The following is a 20677-nucleotide window of genomic DNA, read 5'->3' on the forward strand; positions in this document are numbered from 1 at the left end:
ATAAAAACGCTCAACTTTCACTTTTTGCCTCATAAGCTACACCAATTACTTAATATAAACGTGTGCATTCGTTTTTGGATTGTTGACAACAGCGCTCGACTCAAATTGCTGCCGCGAAGCAAGGCGGTGATAATTGATGCTGAATAGTGATGCTATTTTTTCTCCCAGGCATAAATAACCAGATTGGGGGGGGGGGGGTGACAAGACACACACAGAAAACATGCAACGTTGGTCCCAACAACGGTGGGCCAACCAAACATGGCAACGTTAGCCCCACGTTGGCATGTTTATTTGGCTATTGTTAATCCTCTTGTTGTATGACCACTGTGAACCATTGTGATAACGTTAACTCTCCAACGTTTAAATATTGCAAGGCATGCGTGAATGTAATAATTAACTCGTGATTACATAGTTTCCCTCATAAAGCATAGATGGTGCGTGCGGGGAAAAAAATGATGTGTGAATAGTGATTAATTCCTTTATAATATATACGACCGAAACCTGTTAGGAAATTAGAGTACAGTATACTGTTTGGTGAAAAGTATGTATATACAGTACAAGGTCACATATCCCACCTGACCAGGTAACTGTCCACACTCAGTGTAGTATTTGCGCATGAGGGTATAAATGTAATTTTGTACACATTTTCACAAATCTGACCTTTTAACATCGAGTAATGTGTTCTGAATCTCAAGCACATTCCCTTACTTCTAAAGCACCGTGCAACATTTCCCTGTGTTTTAAGCACATTGTGCTTTGCTTTTGCCCAGTTACGTATTTGTGCATGATGTAATTGCAAATTTAGATTCGCATATCTAACACTTTCGCATACCCGGCTAAACCTATGTCCCCATTGAGTTGAATATGCGACATTGTACTGCACTGTATTCACCAACATTAAACTCGTGTCAACATCGCACGCTCTGTATAAACACAACGAATTTGTATTCTCACACACATGGAAACACATTTTACAATGACTACAATATTTTCACAGTATGAAAGGGCATTCAAATATAAAAACACACGTAGTTATCTAAATGAGTATTTCTTGGAGAAGGCCAGTTGGCAGAAACATTTCCTTAAATCTGCTACTTAATGCACACACAGATAACCACACATATAAGAGGGGTGGCCTAAATGTTAAGTGTTCTTTCTCAGTCCCATCTATACATTGAATGTTATACATACCGTTAATCACTTTTTTTATATCCTGGAACCTGCTGCCACATTTTCACAAGGGAGGAAAATAAAAATGTATATTTACACAGTCAATTTGAGATGTTCACACATCACGTGAGTCAAATGTCAAAGTTCTGTTCAAATTCAACCAACCAATAACCCCCATCAGGCAAACTTTTAAGTTTCAAAATTAAATCTTATGTTCCCACAAGGCAGTGAGATGTAATTATATAGAGTTCTTATGTCATAAAATCAGTTTTACCCCTTTCAATGTGGCATGGGTCAAGGATCCTCGGTTGTCTGCATTTGCAGGTACAGCTGATCCAACGACGACTTTACACCTTAGTGTCACACAATTGTTCTTAAAAAAATTATAAACTGGCTTCATCAATCAACGAATTGTTCATACACGTGTGGATGATGGGTTCTGCAATGTGCCACACTGCCAGTCGATATTCAAGAAAGCATTATTCTCTAAACAATTAAGATAAACTCGACTTCACATTCAACATGCGTGCAATCATAATCCCTTCACGAAAACCATAGTCCATGCTTCTCTTATACAGCTCCGACATGTACCTCGTATGGGAAATGCACACCATGTGACAGGACATTGTTCACAATTAAAATGGCGCTTTGATAAAAGAAAATGCCCCCTGAAATGTGCGCCCATGGGCAAATGATGATGATAATAATCTTATGTTATGTTAATGTAATTTATATAATAATGCCATATGTTTATCCAGGAAGATAATAATAATGCCATACTCTTTGGTTATTTCGGTAAAGTCAAGTAGGTATAAAATAAAATAAATAAAATCACGGCGTTTTGGGCGCAACATAAGCGTCCGTCATCAGGTGGGCCAACCACAGCAATAAACAATTGCAATTTATACTTACATGACTTTATCGAAAGAACTAAAGAGTATGGATCCGTGCAGTCACGAAAACTTCAAATCTAGAATAATGCCATACTTTTATTCAGGAAAGCCTTACTGAGAATCAAAATTATTTCATTTCTGAATGGACAAATGGATGCATAGATCGTTGTATAATTTACGATTTGACAGCAACAATGATGAGAGTTATTGATAATTGTTTTTCAGTAACACTGCTTATGTTACATTTGAAAGTTATCTACCAGAGAAAGTCATGTTGATGTAGGAATTTGAGCGCAGAGGTTGAACTGTTACAGCTCATGCCAGTTTGTTGTGAACTGCAAGGGCAGTTTGGTAACACAAGTGTACAAGTAATGTTAAGAGGGGGACAGAAAATGTTACCTTTTTTACAAAACTGATCATCTTTGTGTGGAAGGAACACAAAATGGCTGTTTAAAATATACTGTTATATATTCAACACAAAATATTAACAACGCTGATTACATTAAAAAAATAAGTAAGCAGACAATGTATTGCTTTCATATATCTGTCCCTCCACATAAATAACTAAATTATTTTTTAGACTTCCCATCAACCACAAGGCCTTCTGGGAATGCAAATTGGCAGCAGCATTGTTTCAATCAAATGATCATTTTGACCGGTTTTGACCTACAGTGTCTCATCAGCAGAGTCAGGCTTACTTGAACCGATGCTGATGAACTTCCAGATGTCCTAGTCAAGGACCCTCTCATGAACATATGGGTCCTAGTTGGACGCAAAATTACATAATACATAACTGAATATAATAATTAGTGTCGCTGTGGATAACATAGGTTACAAAATAAATAAGCAAATCGTATATGTCCTTCATGTAGCAGCAAAAAAAAAGTTAAATATAGTTATGTGAGTAAAGGGATGTTGCCTTGGTAATTGTTAACACACTGGACTTGCAATCCACTCATCACTGGGTCAATCTCCCTGTGCTGCAAAGGAAACAATGGAAGCTTCTTAAATTGACCCCCTCCCACCCCCGCCACATTCAACCCAGCAGCATAAATGAGCGCAGCAAGGTCGGTCGACCGGCAGGTAGGGTAAAGTGTGGATACTCCCACCTCATTCCAAGACATCTCAGAATATTTATACTGGAGGAATCCGATGAGCTATGAAGCTCTTTTGCACAAATGCCCAGTGGCGTCGAAGAGTAGGCCAAATACTCTCTCTCTCTCGAGGGGCTCTATAGAGCTCCCTTCTGCTAGCAGTGTTGTGAGCAAATATTTGCAGGCCTGTGCATTTGACTTTTAGAGTTCGTGGTGTAGTTTTACTACAACTGCCTGACCTGCATTATATTTCTGTAAGCACAGTTCAGGAAGCCTGTGGTTATTATAGATTATTCCTTTCCTTTACTCATCAGAATCCGGTTGTAACCTCCACAAAAATCAAACGTGTGCAGTAATTGACGTAAAGCAGCCATCGCAGCAAAACAAAATATAGCAGTTTCATGTTGGAGTGTTGTGTAAATAATAATTGTATCCCAGCTCCACTTCAACAAAGTGCGAGATGAGTGTCGAAGGAACTCGTTCCTGTTTGAAAAGGCAGAGGGTGACAATTGCTTCCGAGCTTTTACAATATCCCAAGAGAGAATGTGGTCCGCAGCAAGCTTGTCACATGCCACTCCTGGTGTGAAGTCTGTGCCCCTGCTGTGTCAACAGGCGCTCTTCAGGCAGCACCACGGTGGCAGTAAGTTTCAGTGCAATTAATACAGGCAGTCCTACCGAGATACGAACGTCCGAATTACGAACATCCCTACTTACAAACGAACCACCATAAGATGTTATTTTTAACCATCCAACTTGCGAACGTTCGGTCATACTCACGAACCGAACTACGGAGTGATCCTTCGCGAGATGTTATGAGTCTCCTAGAAATGCCCCTTCTGACAAGCACAAGCCAACATCAGCACTCAAGGTCATTGAAAATAAAACAGTTTATTTTCTATTCTTGGTTCTTTCGGCAAACTCACGTAGAAAGGAAATAATAAAATAATACAAATATTAAACAATTAAACATCGCTACTCGGGAGACAATGGCGGTCGGGCGTGGTGCTGGCCACTCAAACCCCTCGTCTGCCGTGCTGGCCTTCCTTCATAGGTGCTCACTAACAACACTCACCCCAACAGTGTTAATGCCACACGGGGGGGGGGGGGGGTGCCGTTGTCGTCGATGTGTGCATGCATGCTCCGTGTGTGTGTGTGAGTGTGTGTGTGCTTGCCGATTGTGAGTTGTAGGGGTGGAGTGTCCGATGGTTGAAAACATTTAGGCTGGCCTGCCTACGGTCCATCCTGGGTTTAACCATGCTGGATTGTGTGAGCTCACAAATTCTTGAAAGATCTGGGCAAAGTCCCATCGGTGAGCTCCTCCGGCAGGCAAAGCTGCGTTGGCTGGGTCATATAGCCCGCTTGCCCAGCCACCGCATGCCTAAACAGCTTTTGTTCGGCCGGATCGAGGGGGCTAAACGGGCGCGGCATGGGCTAGAGAAGAGATGGAGTGATGTGGTACAGGAGTACGTGGAGCTGAGTGGACTTGCCAATGACTGGTACCAGCGGTGTCAAGATCGGTCTCTGTGGAGGAGGCTCGTGAAGGACGCTGCTGGGCAGTTGGAGGCAGTCGCCCTCTAGCAACAACGGAGGGCGGAGGAGAGACGCTCACAACAACGAGCGGAGCGCCGGGTGGCTAAAGCACAGCAAGTTGGTACAGTAGGGGGCACAGGTGGTGCATCAGCCAGTCATCTCGGTCATCTCGGTCAGTCGACCCGTGGCACCTGGGTCTGCCCCATGATCTCCTGCCAGCGGGCGTTCGACACTTCACGTGGCCTCAAGGTGCACATGGCCTGGCACAAGCGTCGTGGTGACGTCACCGCCACTTAGCAAGCCAGCATCAGGGCTCAAGCTCAGTGAAAATATAACTGATTTTTATTTCTATTCATGCTACTTTATTTTATGTTTTATTTACTATACAGTATGTATTACAGTATTACATACGAATGTACACTATTTCTTCTCATGCGCTTAACAATGCTTCCCTTTTTTGTTTAAGCAGAACATTTATAACACTGACCGTAAATATTCCGATATACTAACAATCGACGAAACGGGACTGCCTGTACATTACTTGACCAGCTTTATAAATTGGTAGTCTTCATCGCCTTTCATACACCATGTAGTAGTAAAACGCTAGATTCGAAGCTTTCGTGACTGCAGGGACTACTCTGGTTCTTTCGGTAAAGTCAAGTAGAAATACATTATTATTTAATTTCTTTCTACGTGACTTTACCGAAAGAACCAAAGAGTAGTAAAACGCTGTCATCTGTGCTCGTTCAATGGGGAATAGCACTAACACCAACCCTCTCGTGGCTAGCAGACCTCAACATTGGCATTGCTTTCCTTGAACACGTTGCCATCTGCAAGATTAGAATAGGCCCTGTGAGGAGGTACCATAGTAGGCCACATGTTTAGGTCCTGGTCGCAGGACAAACTCATAACCCCCCCAGGGTTTGATGAGAAGAGTGCCAACTTTGTGGAAAGTGACCAGTGGTCATTCTGTGGAGGAACATGGGAAGAATGCAGGACATTTTACCAGTACCACCATTGGAGAATAAGACGAAACAAAGATCCCCATATAGCCATTACCAATTTTGAGCAAGCACCTATTAAGGTCGGTACGGCAAACCAGGGGGTGGCCGGCCAGCATCGTGCCTGGCCGCTTTTTCTCCCCAACGCTGGAGTTTACACACCTCAACAGTTACTCGTTTAGAACCGATTCGACCTAGGGGAGGCCCAGAAACCAGTTCATACATTCTTCACCGATGTTGGCCGCGAGCCAGGTTCATAATCGCTGTGCCACCGCTCTCCATTGGAGACAAAGCACTGCCCCACACCTGTTTGAGCGTGGAGACACATTTCATTTTCATGATGTTAACACATGCGTGTACCCAAATATATGGACAGAGTGCATTTCTTTATCCCTTCAATGCCACTTGTTTCCATGAATTCTATGTGAACGTACTGTATGAATGCACTCGCGTGATATGGAAAGGGTGGTGTTAAATGGTCAGTGGTGTAAAAACTGCTAGTGCTATTTCTTGGTAATCTGATCGACACTCTTGAAACAGGGATGGACGCTGTTTATGGAAGAAGATCTGGAGCTGGCACTGGATTGATAGGCTGATATCCTATCCTGGAGCACTGTAGACTATCCATGAGAAGTGCCAGCATCTCTTATTATCCATCCCATGGGGCAGGTGTGGCTCATTTACAATTCAGGTTCAAAACTGGGAAATGTATGCTCTTGGGAGCGAGGGACTATAAACTCATACTGGGACGCGATCTAGCATGTTTTTTTTCGGTCCCCAATGCACCCTTACTGAGTCCACGTACAGGAAGCAGCCTTCCCGCGGCACCAAAGTCGTTTGTTAACTGGCCTGTATGGCCCACTGGCAGAAACACGTTTTGCCCAGGCTAACCTGGCCTATCCTGTGCCACGCTGTTTCAGACATCTGACCAACGTGGCAGAGTAAGCCGATTGCCCTCTAGATGGGCCCTCTAGAGCCCACTCTATTGGAGATCCTCCAGCATTGGCAAGAGCGAGCAATTTCAGGGCTGCATGCACCCGCACCTTTTACATTTGGAAACTGGGTTAATGCGGAAAGGCTGTGTTTTTGGTCCAAAATACTGAAAATGCATTTTAAAAGTAAATAATAATACTATCCAGTATTGTTGTTTGGGATAGCTTATACTGTATGTATTAAAAATAAATTACATTGTATCAAATAAATGTCGTTTTCCTCTGGCAGCAAGGCAGGGACGTATGTGGAGGGGACAGCGAGAGGTGGGGGGACATCTATGGAGATATGTGGCTCATGGAACGTTGGGACAGAATCTAAGCTGTGCTGGAATGGCTCAAAACCATTCCTAGGCTAATGAGCCAGTTTGCTCAGTAGTTGTGGGAACATGGCAAAACAATACTAGGTATAACATGTCTTCTGCTACAAATGTACTGCTGTGTGTGTGCTTACCCCAATACCAAAGCTGGACTGAATTATGTTAATGCCGCAAGGCTAGAAAGTGTATCACAGTCATAGTGGATTTAGTTAGACGAGACATGCATTGGTCGAAATTTGTATTTCATGCATTCACTAATATTTTACCATACCATTTAGTAGTTTGTTAATTCCAATAGCAAACCCTCAAAACTTAAGATGTGTTTTTATTATAATGCCATATCCCAAACGTCATTGCCATACTACATTTGGTGAATCCACTTTAAGTTTTGATGCTCCTTACAAGGAAAATAACAATGCACCAGGGCTGCATTCATCACATATGCACTCATCAATACACTTTTGGGTTCTTTACTCAGTATTAATGCAGTTATTTAAAAAATATATTTTTTCTAGAGTGCTTGAATTTATCTGTAGGTTATTTTCCACGATTACCAAGTCGTGGCACAGCCAACACAGCGGAGTGTAGCATACTATCGACAAAGCTCGAATATTCTAACTCACTACTCTACGGGATGTCTGGTGAAAACATTACCAAGCTGCAGCGTGTACAATTTTTTTGGCACGTGTCGTGATGGGTATTGCAAGATCCGACCATGTCTATTCAGTGCTCGCTGAGTTGCATCGGTGTCCAGTTGCCGAACGAATACATTTATAAGGTCACACTCATTACACACGTAGTGCTTGCCACCAAAAAAAAACACAACACCTTGCTGATCTCATCAAGGAGCATAAGCCATCACGAAAACTCCGGTTATCCTCGCAGCGGCTTTTGGTGAATTATCAAACAAAATGGTCACTGCATCGCACACTTTCAGATGCGCTTCTGTAGCCATCTGGAATGCTCTTCCTTCCAATATTAGGCAGCTACTGGAGTTATCTACTTTTAATTCTAGATTGAAAATTCATTTCTTTAGAATTGATTTTTCTGTTTAGTTTGTTGTCCTTCCCCACACCTCCGATTAGCATGGTTGGCTACGTATGGTGCGAAATAAGTTCAACATGCTCGCTATTAAACTTGTGTGAACTGTTGTTACATGGTCTAAATGTGCACCGATCCACTCTGGTTTCTGTTTGTCCGTTTTGTAGTTGTGGTTTGTTTTGTCCAACCCAGGCCTACTTTTAATCATAGACTTGTAGTTTAAATTTACTCACCTGACTATACATGCTTTCCTGTCCATGTACTTTTATATATAATCCTGGGTGATTTATTTTTCAACTTCAAAACTTGACTGAAAACCCAAAATCTCATGTGTCTTTAATGAAAGGTTTGCTATTACAAACCTGAAAAGGGCATGTTACTGTGTTTTCATTTGGCAAGGAAATAACTTTTAGTGCACAGTGTGCATAAATACCAGCTTTTAATAAGCAGACAAGCACATATGAACAAATTCAGGACAGATTAAACCTCTAGGAAATGTTACAATGGCGTTATAAATTCCAAATATTACCTTGTTAAATTTATACTGGCACCATTTTTACAGGGAGAAATGTGTATATATTTTAGATATACCCAATTGCCATATGGGGTTTTTTCATGTATTATAACTCTTGTGAATATACACGAATTCACTATTTAATAATTACATGGCAAAGCAGGAATCGAAAAGTTTTAACTAAAGTTACTGACATTTTTTTTATTTTCTTATGCTTAATTATTTTACTCATAATATTTTCAAATTGACTAGGCTTCATTGTGAAATCTATCTCTGTATGGCTGCAGGGTTTTGGTAGTAGATGTTGTTTATGCCATTTATTGTAAAAATTCCGTCACAGTTCCTATGGTTGCTTTTTCATTGCTTTCATGGCTTTATTTTGGTGATTTCGAAAAGTGTATTGGTTTAGCCATGTTTGTTTGTTGTAGTACAGAGTTAGACTGATGGCCTTAATCTAAGCTGTCTTGTGGTTGTTGTTGTTTGACTTGCATCCCACTGAGATTTTTGCACACAGCGTTGGTGTACGGTGTTTTTTCTGCAATATTTTTGCTGTTTTTTCTTGAATTTTCTGTTTGCACTTAGTCACATATTCACTTTAAGATGTTTTTTGTTCATGTTTTTGTTTTTTGTTTGTTGCGGTTGCACCCGATTCAAGAGCTGAATGGCTCACAGGGCTACACCTAATAAATGAACTTGAACTTGATGTACGTTGAACTTCTTTCTTACCATATGTAGCCAAATAAGCTAAATGCAGGTGCAATTATCATAAAATATAATTTATAATTGCGTTGATATTAGAGGTTTTCGTATTGAAAATCATATTAGTATTAGGTGTGAATGCTTAAAATATCCAATTCCCCAAATGTTTACACTTTGACTTAAAGCTTTAGTGACTGCAGTAATTCATATTCTTTTGGTCTTTCGGTAAAGTCACGTAGGAAAGAGGAAAGAGGTCTTTCCTCCTGATGACGATCGCTTGTGTTGTGATCGAAACGTCGTAGTTTTTTGTTATTTTCTTTGAACCGTCTACGTGACTACTGAAAGACCCAAAGACTATGTTTAGACTTTGTTTAATACATTATTTAATATATTATGCATGTTAAAATATACAATATTCCTCCATCTCCTGCTGAAGAATAGTTTGGCACATATGGCAGCACTCCAGTGTGAATGCGATAAGAAAGCCAGAGGTTTGTTTGCCAGAATCCATCCCTGTGTGTCCACTGAGGACTCGAGTGTGAATATTTCGGCAATGATTTCGGAGTACAAAGTCATCTCCTGAGGAAGAGTAGCAGCATAAATGTTTAACTCATTAAATGTTTCCTTATTTTTTACCCTTACAGTCAAAAACCCCGTATCCATCATTCGAGACACGATCATGGTTTTGTGACATTTTCTCTCTTATGCAGTCATAGTGAATGACCGGCAGGTATTATAAGTGGTCAGTCTCAGTATAAGTATTATATTAAGGACATATAACAATAGTAAGTCCCACTCATTATTCACCTGGACATTTTCATGTATGTATTTTTATTATTATTATTTTAGGTTGAGTTAACCAATGAGGAAATAAAGCCTGGTTCACCCACCACTTGCCACCGGTTAGATTTGTCCAGATATGAAAGCTGGGTCATCACGTTCATAGTTAAAGAGTGCTACCACTTCACCACTGTGGCTATATCTACACGCAATGGCAACAAACAAATTCAATTTCTCCCATTTACTTTAATAGACTGTTGAGTAAGTGATGTTAACAATATCCTATTAAAGCCGGAATTGCACACGAGGAAGTAATGTGGCCAGCACCACCCCGAGCTACCTTTGTCTCCCCAGAAATAATGTGTGCTGCACGAAGCACCCCCTTCTTTCGATGTTAAATTGGCATCGGGGAGGTCCAGGAAATATTCAGGTACTAATTGCCATTGGGTATGCATGGCTAAGAATACATCTCATGTTACTGGGACCTTCCCAATAATTGCACACACATGCTGTAAAATGCAGACTTTGTATGCAAACTTTGCTATGTTAATGCAGTGACTATCTCCAAATGTGCATTTTCATAATGTTCACCCCCATGACATCACAGCTGGAGTTTATAAAGTTCACGTAAACTTTACTACCCGTCGAGTAATTTTATTGACTGCAAGATGAACTATGCCCGCAGGATGCTTAACTCAGCGGTGGAGTTCAGAAGACACCATGCTGCCAAACACACCAAGCATGAGCAGCCTTTCAAACTTCTTTGCCTGCTTCCTTGCGGACATTATGATTCTGTGATTGTCTTTTAAATAAAGCAGAACGTTCATAATAACGTTTTTTTCTGGGTTAGATCGCGTAAGTATAAATGCGTCATTAACCTGCCACTTCCCGAAGCAGCTAATTATTAAGGTTTGTTACGTAACCAAACGTGCCAATTAGTTGGCGCACTGCTGGTTTTTTCCAATTTTGGCAAAATCGCCCGATGATGCTGGATTTAATTACCAGTAAAATGTCGTACTCAAATTGTAAATGTTGGAGAATTACTCTCCAACACACCGGTGGGCTGAAGTAGTAACTAACTGCCACGTTTTGTTTACGTGACAACCTTACTAATTGGCTGTATCGGGTGGTGGCGTGTTAACGACACATTTATACTTACGCAATCTAACTAAAGAACCCTTATTATGAATAATATTGGTCGCGAAAGCTTACTTCGTCTCAAAGCAGCATGTGGCTGTAAGCCAATTGATACCCTCACTGAACTGCTGCCTTCAACAACAACTAATTATTCGTAGCGCCTACATTGGGGAGCACTTGAAATTAACACCATCTTGCACCGCTGATGGTTTTGCTGCCATAATGTGCAACTAAATACCATTAGGTGCACAAATCCCGCATCGCACCACTACCACTCTAGCAGCCTGGAATGTGTTACGTGCATATTTATTTATCCTTCATGTATTTGTTTAGAAATACCGTGTCGAGTTAGGTCTTTGTCCATATGATTTAAATTGTATTGTGTTGTGCGCTGTGCACACATTGCCTCAGTGTTAATCGATGCAGTGATCAAGTGTCATTGTTATTAATGAGCAAAGTGATAAAGGCATTGAACTAACACAGATGCATTTTGCGTGCTGCCAGCTTGAATATTCCTCCTGCGGTGAATATTTTATGGAGCACACATACAAGATGATAGCGTCTGTGTCAGTTGAATTTTTAGATCTTTCGATAAATGTGCAACAACAAAAGCACCACGTTGTTCTCATAGAAAAATAAATGTTATCCTTCCTTGAATAAACATAGCATAAATTTCGATTTAAAGCTTTCGTGACTGCAGGGATTCATCTTCTTGGTTCTTTCGGTAAAGTCACGTAGAAGGGAAGTAATAAAATAATAAAAATAAACCAATAAAATTATTCTCACGACGTTTCGGCCACAACGCAAGTAGCCGTCAGGTGGAGAACAGGTCTGTCGAGGAGACAGAGGGAGGGGATAGGGGTAGCATTAATAATGCTACCCCTATCCCCTCCCGTTGATGCTGCTAATCCTGCATAATGCACGGGCATAATGACTTTAAACCCCTCGCCAATCCTCCTACGCATTTCACAAGTAGTACTAATCACATATCTGCATTTCCCATAAATATGCTAAATTCCTCTTGATATGCAAATTCTTTTGTCAAGGCGCTCTTCGCCCCTCCATCCCAGCTTAAATAGTCGCTCCAAGCCTGGGGCTTGTGATTCAGACTATGTCTCCTCGACAGACCTGTTCTCCACCTGAGGACAGCTACTTGCGTTGTGGCCGAAACGTCGTGAGAATTATTTTATAATGTTTTATTTTTATTATTTTATTATTTCCATTCTACGTGACTTTACAGAAAGAACCAAGAAGAAGAAACATAGCATACTTGCCGATTTTTTTGTTTGGTATAAGTATACACACGGGTACTTGCAAGTTCAGTGTGGTTTTGCAAGACGATGATAAATAATGCAAGTACATCGTTACGTATTTTTGTTGGAGAATAATGTATTATAATTGTCAATGTTGTTTTGATTGCAGAGGTGGAAAAAAGCCAAAAGGGAAGAAACTCTTCTGGAGAGAATGGATGGAAATTTATAGACGTCGTGAGCAACAGAAACGTGAAGCTAATCGAACGGGTAATCATCCCCGTAAGACAACATCCAAAGGTAAATTGTTCACAATCACTGCATTTTAGCTGTGCCATTGATTGCCATACTATTTTATCACAAAGTCAAATGGTGTAATTTTTTTTCTTTCATCATAACGACTGCAAATGATACATTGTAATCATAAAAAACCACGCTGCATTATTCAAACATTTATTTTGAAATAATGCATTGTTCCCCTTGCAGTTTAATTTTATTGGCAAGCTGTTGGGCCCAAGAGGGAATTCTCTAAAGAGGCTAAAGGAAGAAACTGGGACAAAACTCTCAATCCTTGGTAAAGGCTCCATGCGAGACAGAGACAAGGTGGGTAACATGGCTTTTTGGTTGTAAGTAACCTGACACACTTCACTATAAATGTACCAATAATTTTCGATTTAAAGCTTTCGTGACTGCAGGGATTCATCTTCTTGGTTCTTTCGGTAAAGTCACGTAGAAGGGAAGTAATAAAATAATAAAAATAAAACATAATAAAACAATTCTCACGACGTTTCGGCCACAACGCAAGCAGCCGTCCTCTTCACCTGAGGACGGCTGCTTGCGTTGTTGTTTTATTATGTTTTATTTTTATTATTTTATTACTTCCCTTCTACGTGACTTTACCGAAAGAACCAAGAAGATGTACCAATAATGTTTACATTTCAAGCACACCTAAACTTGTGGTGTATGTGTGTGTCTGCATTCAAGCGTTTTTGAGATGGGGGTCGTTGGTTGATCATGAAAACGTAACAATTTGCATGAGACACTCACCAATAGAGCCATGAGGTGGCCAGTAAATTATATTGCAGAACATAGCTTGCTCATCACTACATCTTTGAGGGTCATCATCTCGTGGGTGGAATTCTTGCTGGGCATTAGGGTTGTGAAAAAGTGAAAACACTCGATAATGAAATCACCACACATCTTTTAGCCAAAGTCTCTGAAAATAGTCTCAAGACTGAATGCACAGGACTTTGGGTGGAAATTCAAAGACGTCTTGAACAACAGAAACGTAAAGCTATTCAAATAGGTAATCATCCCCATAACACAACATCCAAAGGAAAATTATTCACAATTACTGCAGTTGAATCTTGATTGTCAGTAAGACTTTCCTGGATAAATGAGTTTGAATACAAGAAAACAGTCTCAATCGTAAATGTAAATGCAAAAAGTATTGACATTCTAATGTCAGTCAAATTTTGAACTATATTCCTTACTTAACAATTACAAAATTAAAGTGCACTTATATTCGAGTTAACTACAATATATTCCAAAATCATGTTAAATATACAATAGATAAGATCAAGTTGCAAATAAATACTGACCAAACAAACATGGAATTCCTGGATAAATTTCTATATTACTTGAATAAAGTCTAAATAGAGTTTAGTCATGTAGTATATTGTTATTATATGAATGTTGGACTTCGTTTGCACCCTACGTTACCAACCATGCTAATCGGAGGTACGGGGGATGGACAACAAACCAAACATAAAAAGCAGTTAAAAAATGAGTTTTCAATTTAGATTTAAAAGTGCATAGCTCCAGTGGCTTCCTAACATCGGAAGGACAGCTGCAGAAGAGCATCTGAAAGCAGTGACCATATTTGTTCGATGGCTAGCCTAAAGCTTCTGCGAGAATGACCGGAGAGATAAGCAAGATAGTATGGTTCATTTGTGGCAAGAACTTTGTGTAATGAGTGTAACCTTATAATGTATTCGTTCGGGAACTGGAAGGCAATGCAGCTCGGCGAACACTCGGCGGACTTGGTCGGATCTTGTACTCCACACACTTAATATATATTTGGCCACAACAGATGCAAGTCTATTAAAAGGCATTGCATACCTTATAAATAAGATAACGTCAAGCGTTCAATTAGTTTATATGACTCTATAGTTGGTACAAATTAACACATCATCTCTTCAGGGTTTGTAAAATAGGTATCACCGAATCAGCCTTCACCACTCGGTGGGCAGTCATGAGTGGTTGTTCAGAGGGAAGTATTAGTTTTAGTATAGGAATGCGGGATTTCTTTCACAGACTTAAGTCCAACAACAGAGCTGAGCGATGTGGAAATCTCCGATTAGCATGGTTGGCGCCTCCAATTAGAACGGTTGGCTATGTACAGTGCAAAAGAAGTTCAACATACATGCATACATGCAAATCGTTGTATGGCTGATGTTGATGTAAAGCAATGTTTTACATGTGTCAGGAGTAGCAGAGTGCATTACTGTGATGGCCTCTTCGTAATGTTCACATATGTTCCATGACCTGTTCTAGTTGACCACAGTCACACTGTGGGAGAGTTTTTATTTTCCATTTGTGCATCAAGTTATCCACATCTGCCATGGTTTGTGCACTGGATGGGTTTAGCGTTGCCAGCCTTTAGCTTCATGGAAGATCGAAGCTGGAGATCTTCTGCATCAAGTCTCTTATGAGGTGTTTGTTAGTTAGTTTTTGTGAACTCCAATTGGCCTTCCAAGCATTATCGACTTTAAAGTTCCATTGTTATAGGTTAAGCTCATGGCTCCAAAAGGAATGGGTGTTAGACAATAGAATAGCAGCGATGTTTTGGTTGAAATCATTATTTTGGGTAGATGACTTACTCCTTCATTCTTATATATCTTACATAATACAACGACCATTTGATAGGATTTCAGAAAGTGATTGCTATGGAGAGAATGGAGACTATTACGGGACAGCAGAATTCACACTATTGGTACTGGATTGTCAACAGACGTGAGCACTGCACGACACTTGTATCAGCATGGATACACTTTCAACTTGACCTTATTGATGATTAAAAATATATACGACGTAATAATTATTATTTGGTTCTTTCGGTTAAATCACGTCTAAAGAAATCCGTCACTGCATTACAAATACGTAAAAGTAAAATATATGTTTCCACATTTCATGCTTCATGTATGAACAACTCTTGGGAGGTATCATATGCACACACTTCTTATGCCCTATTGAAGGACAATATTTCCACTACTGGTGGATAGGGCACTGGCAACATCATCAATTCTGACCCTAGTGACCCATATATGTACCTCTATTTCTGGGATAGGAGAGGGCACTCTGCTGGACTGATGAATGAACAGCCACTCTGACACCATCACCCCAGGATTTTCACTGCTGTGAGATTGAATAAAATGAAAGCATAGATTTTTGAGCAACCAGTGGTGACCCTGGCTGGGTGCTGTATCAAAACCGAGCACATGTGGAACCCCCTCTGGACACGAACACAGGCAAACTTCGCTTCCAAGAAACCACGGAAAGCTTTACTTCACAAGTGTTCCTCAGTTTACTTTGATAAAAATTGTGTTTGGAGTTGAAAATATCGGGAGAATATGAAGCTGCAACTTATGTGAGTGCCACTGTATTAAAATACTTTTAAAAAATACCGAAGGAGAGATGTTCATGAAAACAAATCTCCACATGGGGATACTGAATATAATTTAATAAAACGGTGTTAAAATGTAGTTCGAGCTATTTAACCTTCATTATTAAACAATTTTAATAACAATACATGTGTAGTGAGTTCAACTGAGTCGCAGACTTACTTTTTGGAGGAAACACATTTATTAACACCAACACAAAGGGATAACTGCCCCTTAACCAGATAACAACCTATGGTGGTGGACCACCAGGCTACAGCTCGGGTCCAGGTCCACGTGTTGGAGAGTCTGTAGGACATAGAACGTAGATTTCTTCAGGATGAACAACAGCAGCCGGTCCCTCTCTGGGACCCGTCTTACATCCTCTGTGGCGTGGCTGGCTCCGCCCTTAGCCACGACCACCTTCTAGAATCCTCCGGCAGAAACCCAACCCTGACACAACCCCTAGCCCACACCTGGGGCCCTGTGTACACTTTATCGGTCACGAAGTCCTTCGGGGTCAACTAGAGTGCCATGGCCCATAGTAACCCCATTCCCATGGCCGGCCCTCTCACACCCTATCCTGTAGGGGTCGGCACTGCACGCAGAGCGTGGTGCCATCCAGCACTGCCAGGCAGCGCTCACCGAGCCCCTCTAGGACCGGTACTGCACCCACATATACGTGGTGCCCGCGATGTCAATACATCCCACGCCGTGCCTCTCTATGGCCGGCACTTACACAGTGACATCCGTGATGTCACTACACATGTATTCTCAGTTAGTATACTCGGGAGTCATGGGCCAGCCACCACGAGTTGCCCCAAAATAAACCATGGAATATTAAATGATTTTGTGAAAACACCAATAATCAAATAACATCACTGAGCAAAATCGTCAATAATTCTTAAGAATATGAGGAGAAACGCCTCAAGCGGTTTTACATGGCTGCCATGTTACTTAGTTTGCCCTGAGGCTTAAGCTGAGGCTCATACAGAGTATCACGGCATGGTTACAATAGTACCCTAGGAAACCCAGCCACTTCATTAAGGGTTTATTTTCAATAGCGATTTACATTTCTTCTCTAATTTTTCTCCCATTTTTTTACGCGCTCACTAAACTGTGTGCAAAATGTTTTCAATTAAAATTATTGTTTGCAACACCAACCTAATTTTTGCTTGTGCTTTATGCAGTGAAAAAGCTAACACGGAACGTGGTTTTGCTTAATTTGATAATTAATTTATGCATTTAAATATTGCACCCTGTAGGAGGAAGATCTGCGAAAAAGTGGCGAAGCCAAGTATGTGCATTTGAATGAGGATCTGCACGTACTAATTGAGGTGTTTGCACCACCGTCACAAGCCTACAGACGAATGGGTCACGCTCTCGATGAAGTTAAAAAATATCTTGTTCCCGTAAGTGTCACACACAACACAGTGTTGGCTCCATTTTTAAGTGAGAATATTTTAACGTCTTGTGAAAACATGAGATAATGCAATTTACAAAAAGAGTGCCAAAATAAATTTGACACAAAGTTATTTATTCAGGAATTCTGGATTTCAATTTAGAAGCGAAGAATAACCCTAAAATGTTTGTTTTTAAAATGGATATTATTATTTTTCAAGAAATGAAATAACGTTGTGTGTGAAATTGAGATGGCTGGGTTGTCCGATGAGGGCTGATACTTTATGTGAGTACTGAGCCGGCACAGCTGAGATATGTGGTTCGAGTGTGGGCAGCCACCTATGATTAATCCAGGTTTTCAAGTATACAATGTGTCGCATATAAATGCACAAAGAAGCCATCAAATTAAAGTGAGTTTGAATTTACTTAGTTTTTTTTTCCAGCCCTGATGACTAAAACGATTTTCGGTTTGATTGTTATGAACAAAACAGTAACAATGTCCGTCGTGTAGATAAGTGGCGATTCAATACGATGTCAGGCAGCAGTATTGTAGCTTTTCCTTATAAAAGCCATTTCGTAACATAGTTAACACGTTTTTTTTTGCATAAGCAGAATTAATTAATACAAATCTCAACATATTTGTAAATATAACTGACCTAAATAAAGAGAGATCTGTCTGCTATGCAGATGGGCCATTGCCTATAATGTCGCCTATTATATGTTGTTGTTGACGAATATGTTTTTGATCCTCTGTAACATGGAGTGGTGCACTGGCTTTGAATATGATAATTTTTTGTCTCGTGACTCTGATAACACAATTGGAATATAATTGCATGGAAATAAAACGTGATTAAATTATATTTTGTGTGCAAGATACGGCCATTAATATCGCACTCCTCAAACACGCTGGTTTGCTGTGATAATTTCATTGAAATTATAGATCAAAGGGAATATTACATTTTTATATACAAAATAAGGAATTTATAATTGTTTTTTTTACCCTTTTATCTGGCAACAAAACTGACACTTTTTTTTTACAAGGAGTGATGTTTGCATAGACCTTCATTAGCTGCAGTCATAATGCAAATAAAAAACATAACTCTGATAATGTATGCACTGTCCTTGAAGTTGATTGGTCCACACCCGAGACAGCTTTCCTTAGAGCCTAGTCTCACATGGTGTTGGACCAGATGACACCGAAAGGCGCACGAGAAGCAGGGAGATGTGTGGGAGACTCGGGCTGTTGCAGTGGGATCTCCACCTGATGTTAAGTGAACATGTCTTCAATAAAGTGCCATCTCAAGAGAAATGTGTCAAGTCGTATTTACAACTGGTGTCAGAAGTGGGGTGTCATCATGCCGCGGCATGGTCGCAAGGAGAACTCACTGACGATGACTTCGGACGGGGAGGAGACCCCTGCAACAAGCACTGGGTGGCGGGGACCCGGTGAACAACCCTCCCGGTGAAGAGGGACGGGCGGTGGTAATGAGGAGAGAGGGGGCCGGCCGACAGCTTACCATGCAGCTTGTCGCGGCTGCGGCAAGAGGAGTGGAGGAGAGCATGGTGGGAGTCCCCACGGTTGAAACCACTCAACCGATGGCCGCCATTTCGCGAGTTGGCAAAATGTCGGCCGAGGCGGCTGCAGCTCTGGCGGCACGGGAAAGAGCGACTGACCAGCTGTGGCGGATGACGCCCGTAAAATAATTTGTAGCAGCGGAAGGTGACTGGGGCACCTTCACCAGAAGGTTTGAGGCAGCGTATCAAGCCAACGGATGGTCGGAAGAGGAAGCACTGAGAGCCCTGCCTACCGCCATTGACGACGACACCCTTGCAGTGTTCCGAGCTGTGCCGGAGGACCTGAAGGGCTATGCTACAAAAGGCGTATGGTGAAATGGCAGCCATGTTCGATCCCCGATTAAATACACGGAGTTAGTGCAGAAAAAGCGGTGGGAGGCATGAGGGGATGAACCGGTGGCCTTATGTGGTGGCATGGTCGAGTTATCTGATGTCGGCTAAGGCCTCGACAGTCTGGTCAGCAAGGAGTGCGGGGTCGCCAATGGAGGAGGGTTTGGAGTTGGGGGAGGAGGTGACGGCGGAGGTACACGGGTGGGTTCGACGCCAGGGGGAGACTTTGCTATGGCCTCAAGGTTGGGGACCAAGGGGGGAGGTGACTGCTCCACAGCGAGGGCCTGCCATCGCCTGCTTCAGGTGCGGTCGGCTGGGGCACATCACGCCGGGATGTCAGAGCGACGCCTGGATAGCGGCGTCGTCAGCATCTGTCTTCCCACCGGCGACCACTCCATAACGGCGGAAGACAAGTCGCGACACGACAGACACCTGGCCCGAAACGTCACCTCACACATCTAGGCAGGTGTGTCCCCCCAGGCCCCATTATCACCTTGCATCCTTCGTCGGTTGTTTCGGTTGTGTCGGTCATGTCGGTTGTATCGGTCACGGGTGAGTGACGGGTTTCGAAGGATTGGGGAAATTGCGGTGACAGGTCCTGTTGTGATTTCATAAATGCGGGGTATCCCATGCTTGTGGGACACCAGCTTTTTCAATTGAATGCCCTCGGAAATTGACGGATCAGATGTGTAAAGAGATGTTGTCGGGGCAGCGGTTATTTTTTTGGGATCCTATTGGAAGGGAGGCGGGTGCTACGTGGCGATTCAGGCCTTGTTGAGGGGATCGGTAGAGATCCCTCTGGGCAAACAGATGTTGGTTCCCTAGCGGTATCGCAGGCAGTTGCATTCGGCCGACCCAGATACGGCGGTTCTCCTGACGCCAACAGTGTGGCCCGTGAGCTTACGCTGGCTAAGAGCCATTCCTGCAAGTGTTGAATGTGGGTGGAAGGACAGCTGTGGTCCCAGCGGCTTACCGTATTGGCCTACGTGAGCCCGCATGTTGCGAGGCGGTGGCGATAGATATCATGGAAGCGATGGGGGACAGAGCCGGGTCAGATGAAACGTGGGCGGAAGCCCTTGTAGCGACAATCATGATTTGCCTAAGGCACAACGTGGCGAATTGAAGTAATTGTTGCTGCAATTTCAGATGTTTTCAGTAAGAGCAAGTGCGACATCGGTCATACTTCTCTATTGCTGCACCATATTGATACGGGAGACACAGCCCTGTTCGCCAGAACTCTGGTGGAGAAGGAACATGCGAACAGGTGGTGGCTGGTGCATGCCTAGTAAGCGTG

At 42.0% G+C, this 20677-nt stretch overlaps 1 protein-coding gene and 1 long non-coding RNA gene across 10 annotated transcripts in view; one reads left to right on the forward strand and one right to left on the reverse strand.

Annotated features, from left to right (window-relative positions):
- Nucleotides 1-16399, reverse strand: part of LOC133349212 (uncharacterized) — a 57451-nt gene extending 41052 nt beyond the window's left edge. The window contains exon 1 of the long non-coding RNA XR_009755916.1: nt 16264-16399. This is a non-coding gene — a long non-coding RNA (uncharacterized LOC133349212). The remainder of the gene's footprint in view (nt 1-16263) is intronic.
- LOC133349211 (KH domain-containing, RNA-binding, signal transduction-associated protein 2-like) overlaps nt 1-20677 on the forward strand; it is a 46693-nt gene that overhangs the window by 2141 nt on the left and 23875 nt on the right. For all 9 annotated transcript variants that reach the window (XR_009755915.1, XR_009755913.1, XR_009755914.1 and 6 more), the window contains exons 2-4: nt 12591-12718; nt 12905-13021; nt 17343-17489. Coding sequence is in view for 6 of the 9 variants with exons in the window: in XM_061562512.1 (XP_061418496.1) it covers nt 12591-12718; nt 12905-13021; nt 17343-17489 (392 nt within the window). In the remaining 3 variants the exon portion in view is untranslated. The remainder of the gene's footprint in view (nt 1-12590; nt 12719-12904; nt 13022-17342; nt 17490-20677) is intronic.

This window comes from Lethenteron reissneri, chromosome 29 (assembly GCF_015708825.2).
Source record: "Lethenteron reissneri isolate LAM-NWPU_2019-01 chromosome 29, ASM1570882v1, whole genome shotgun sequence".
In the NCBI taxonomy this organism is placed as follows: domain Eukaryota; kingdom Metazoa; phylum Chordata; class Hyperoartia; order Petromyzontiformes; family Petromyzontidae; genus Lethenteron; species Lethenteron reissneri.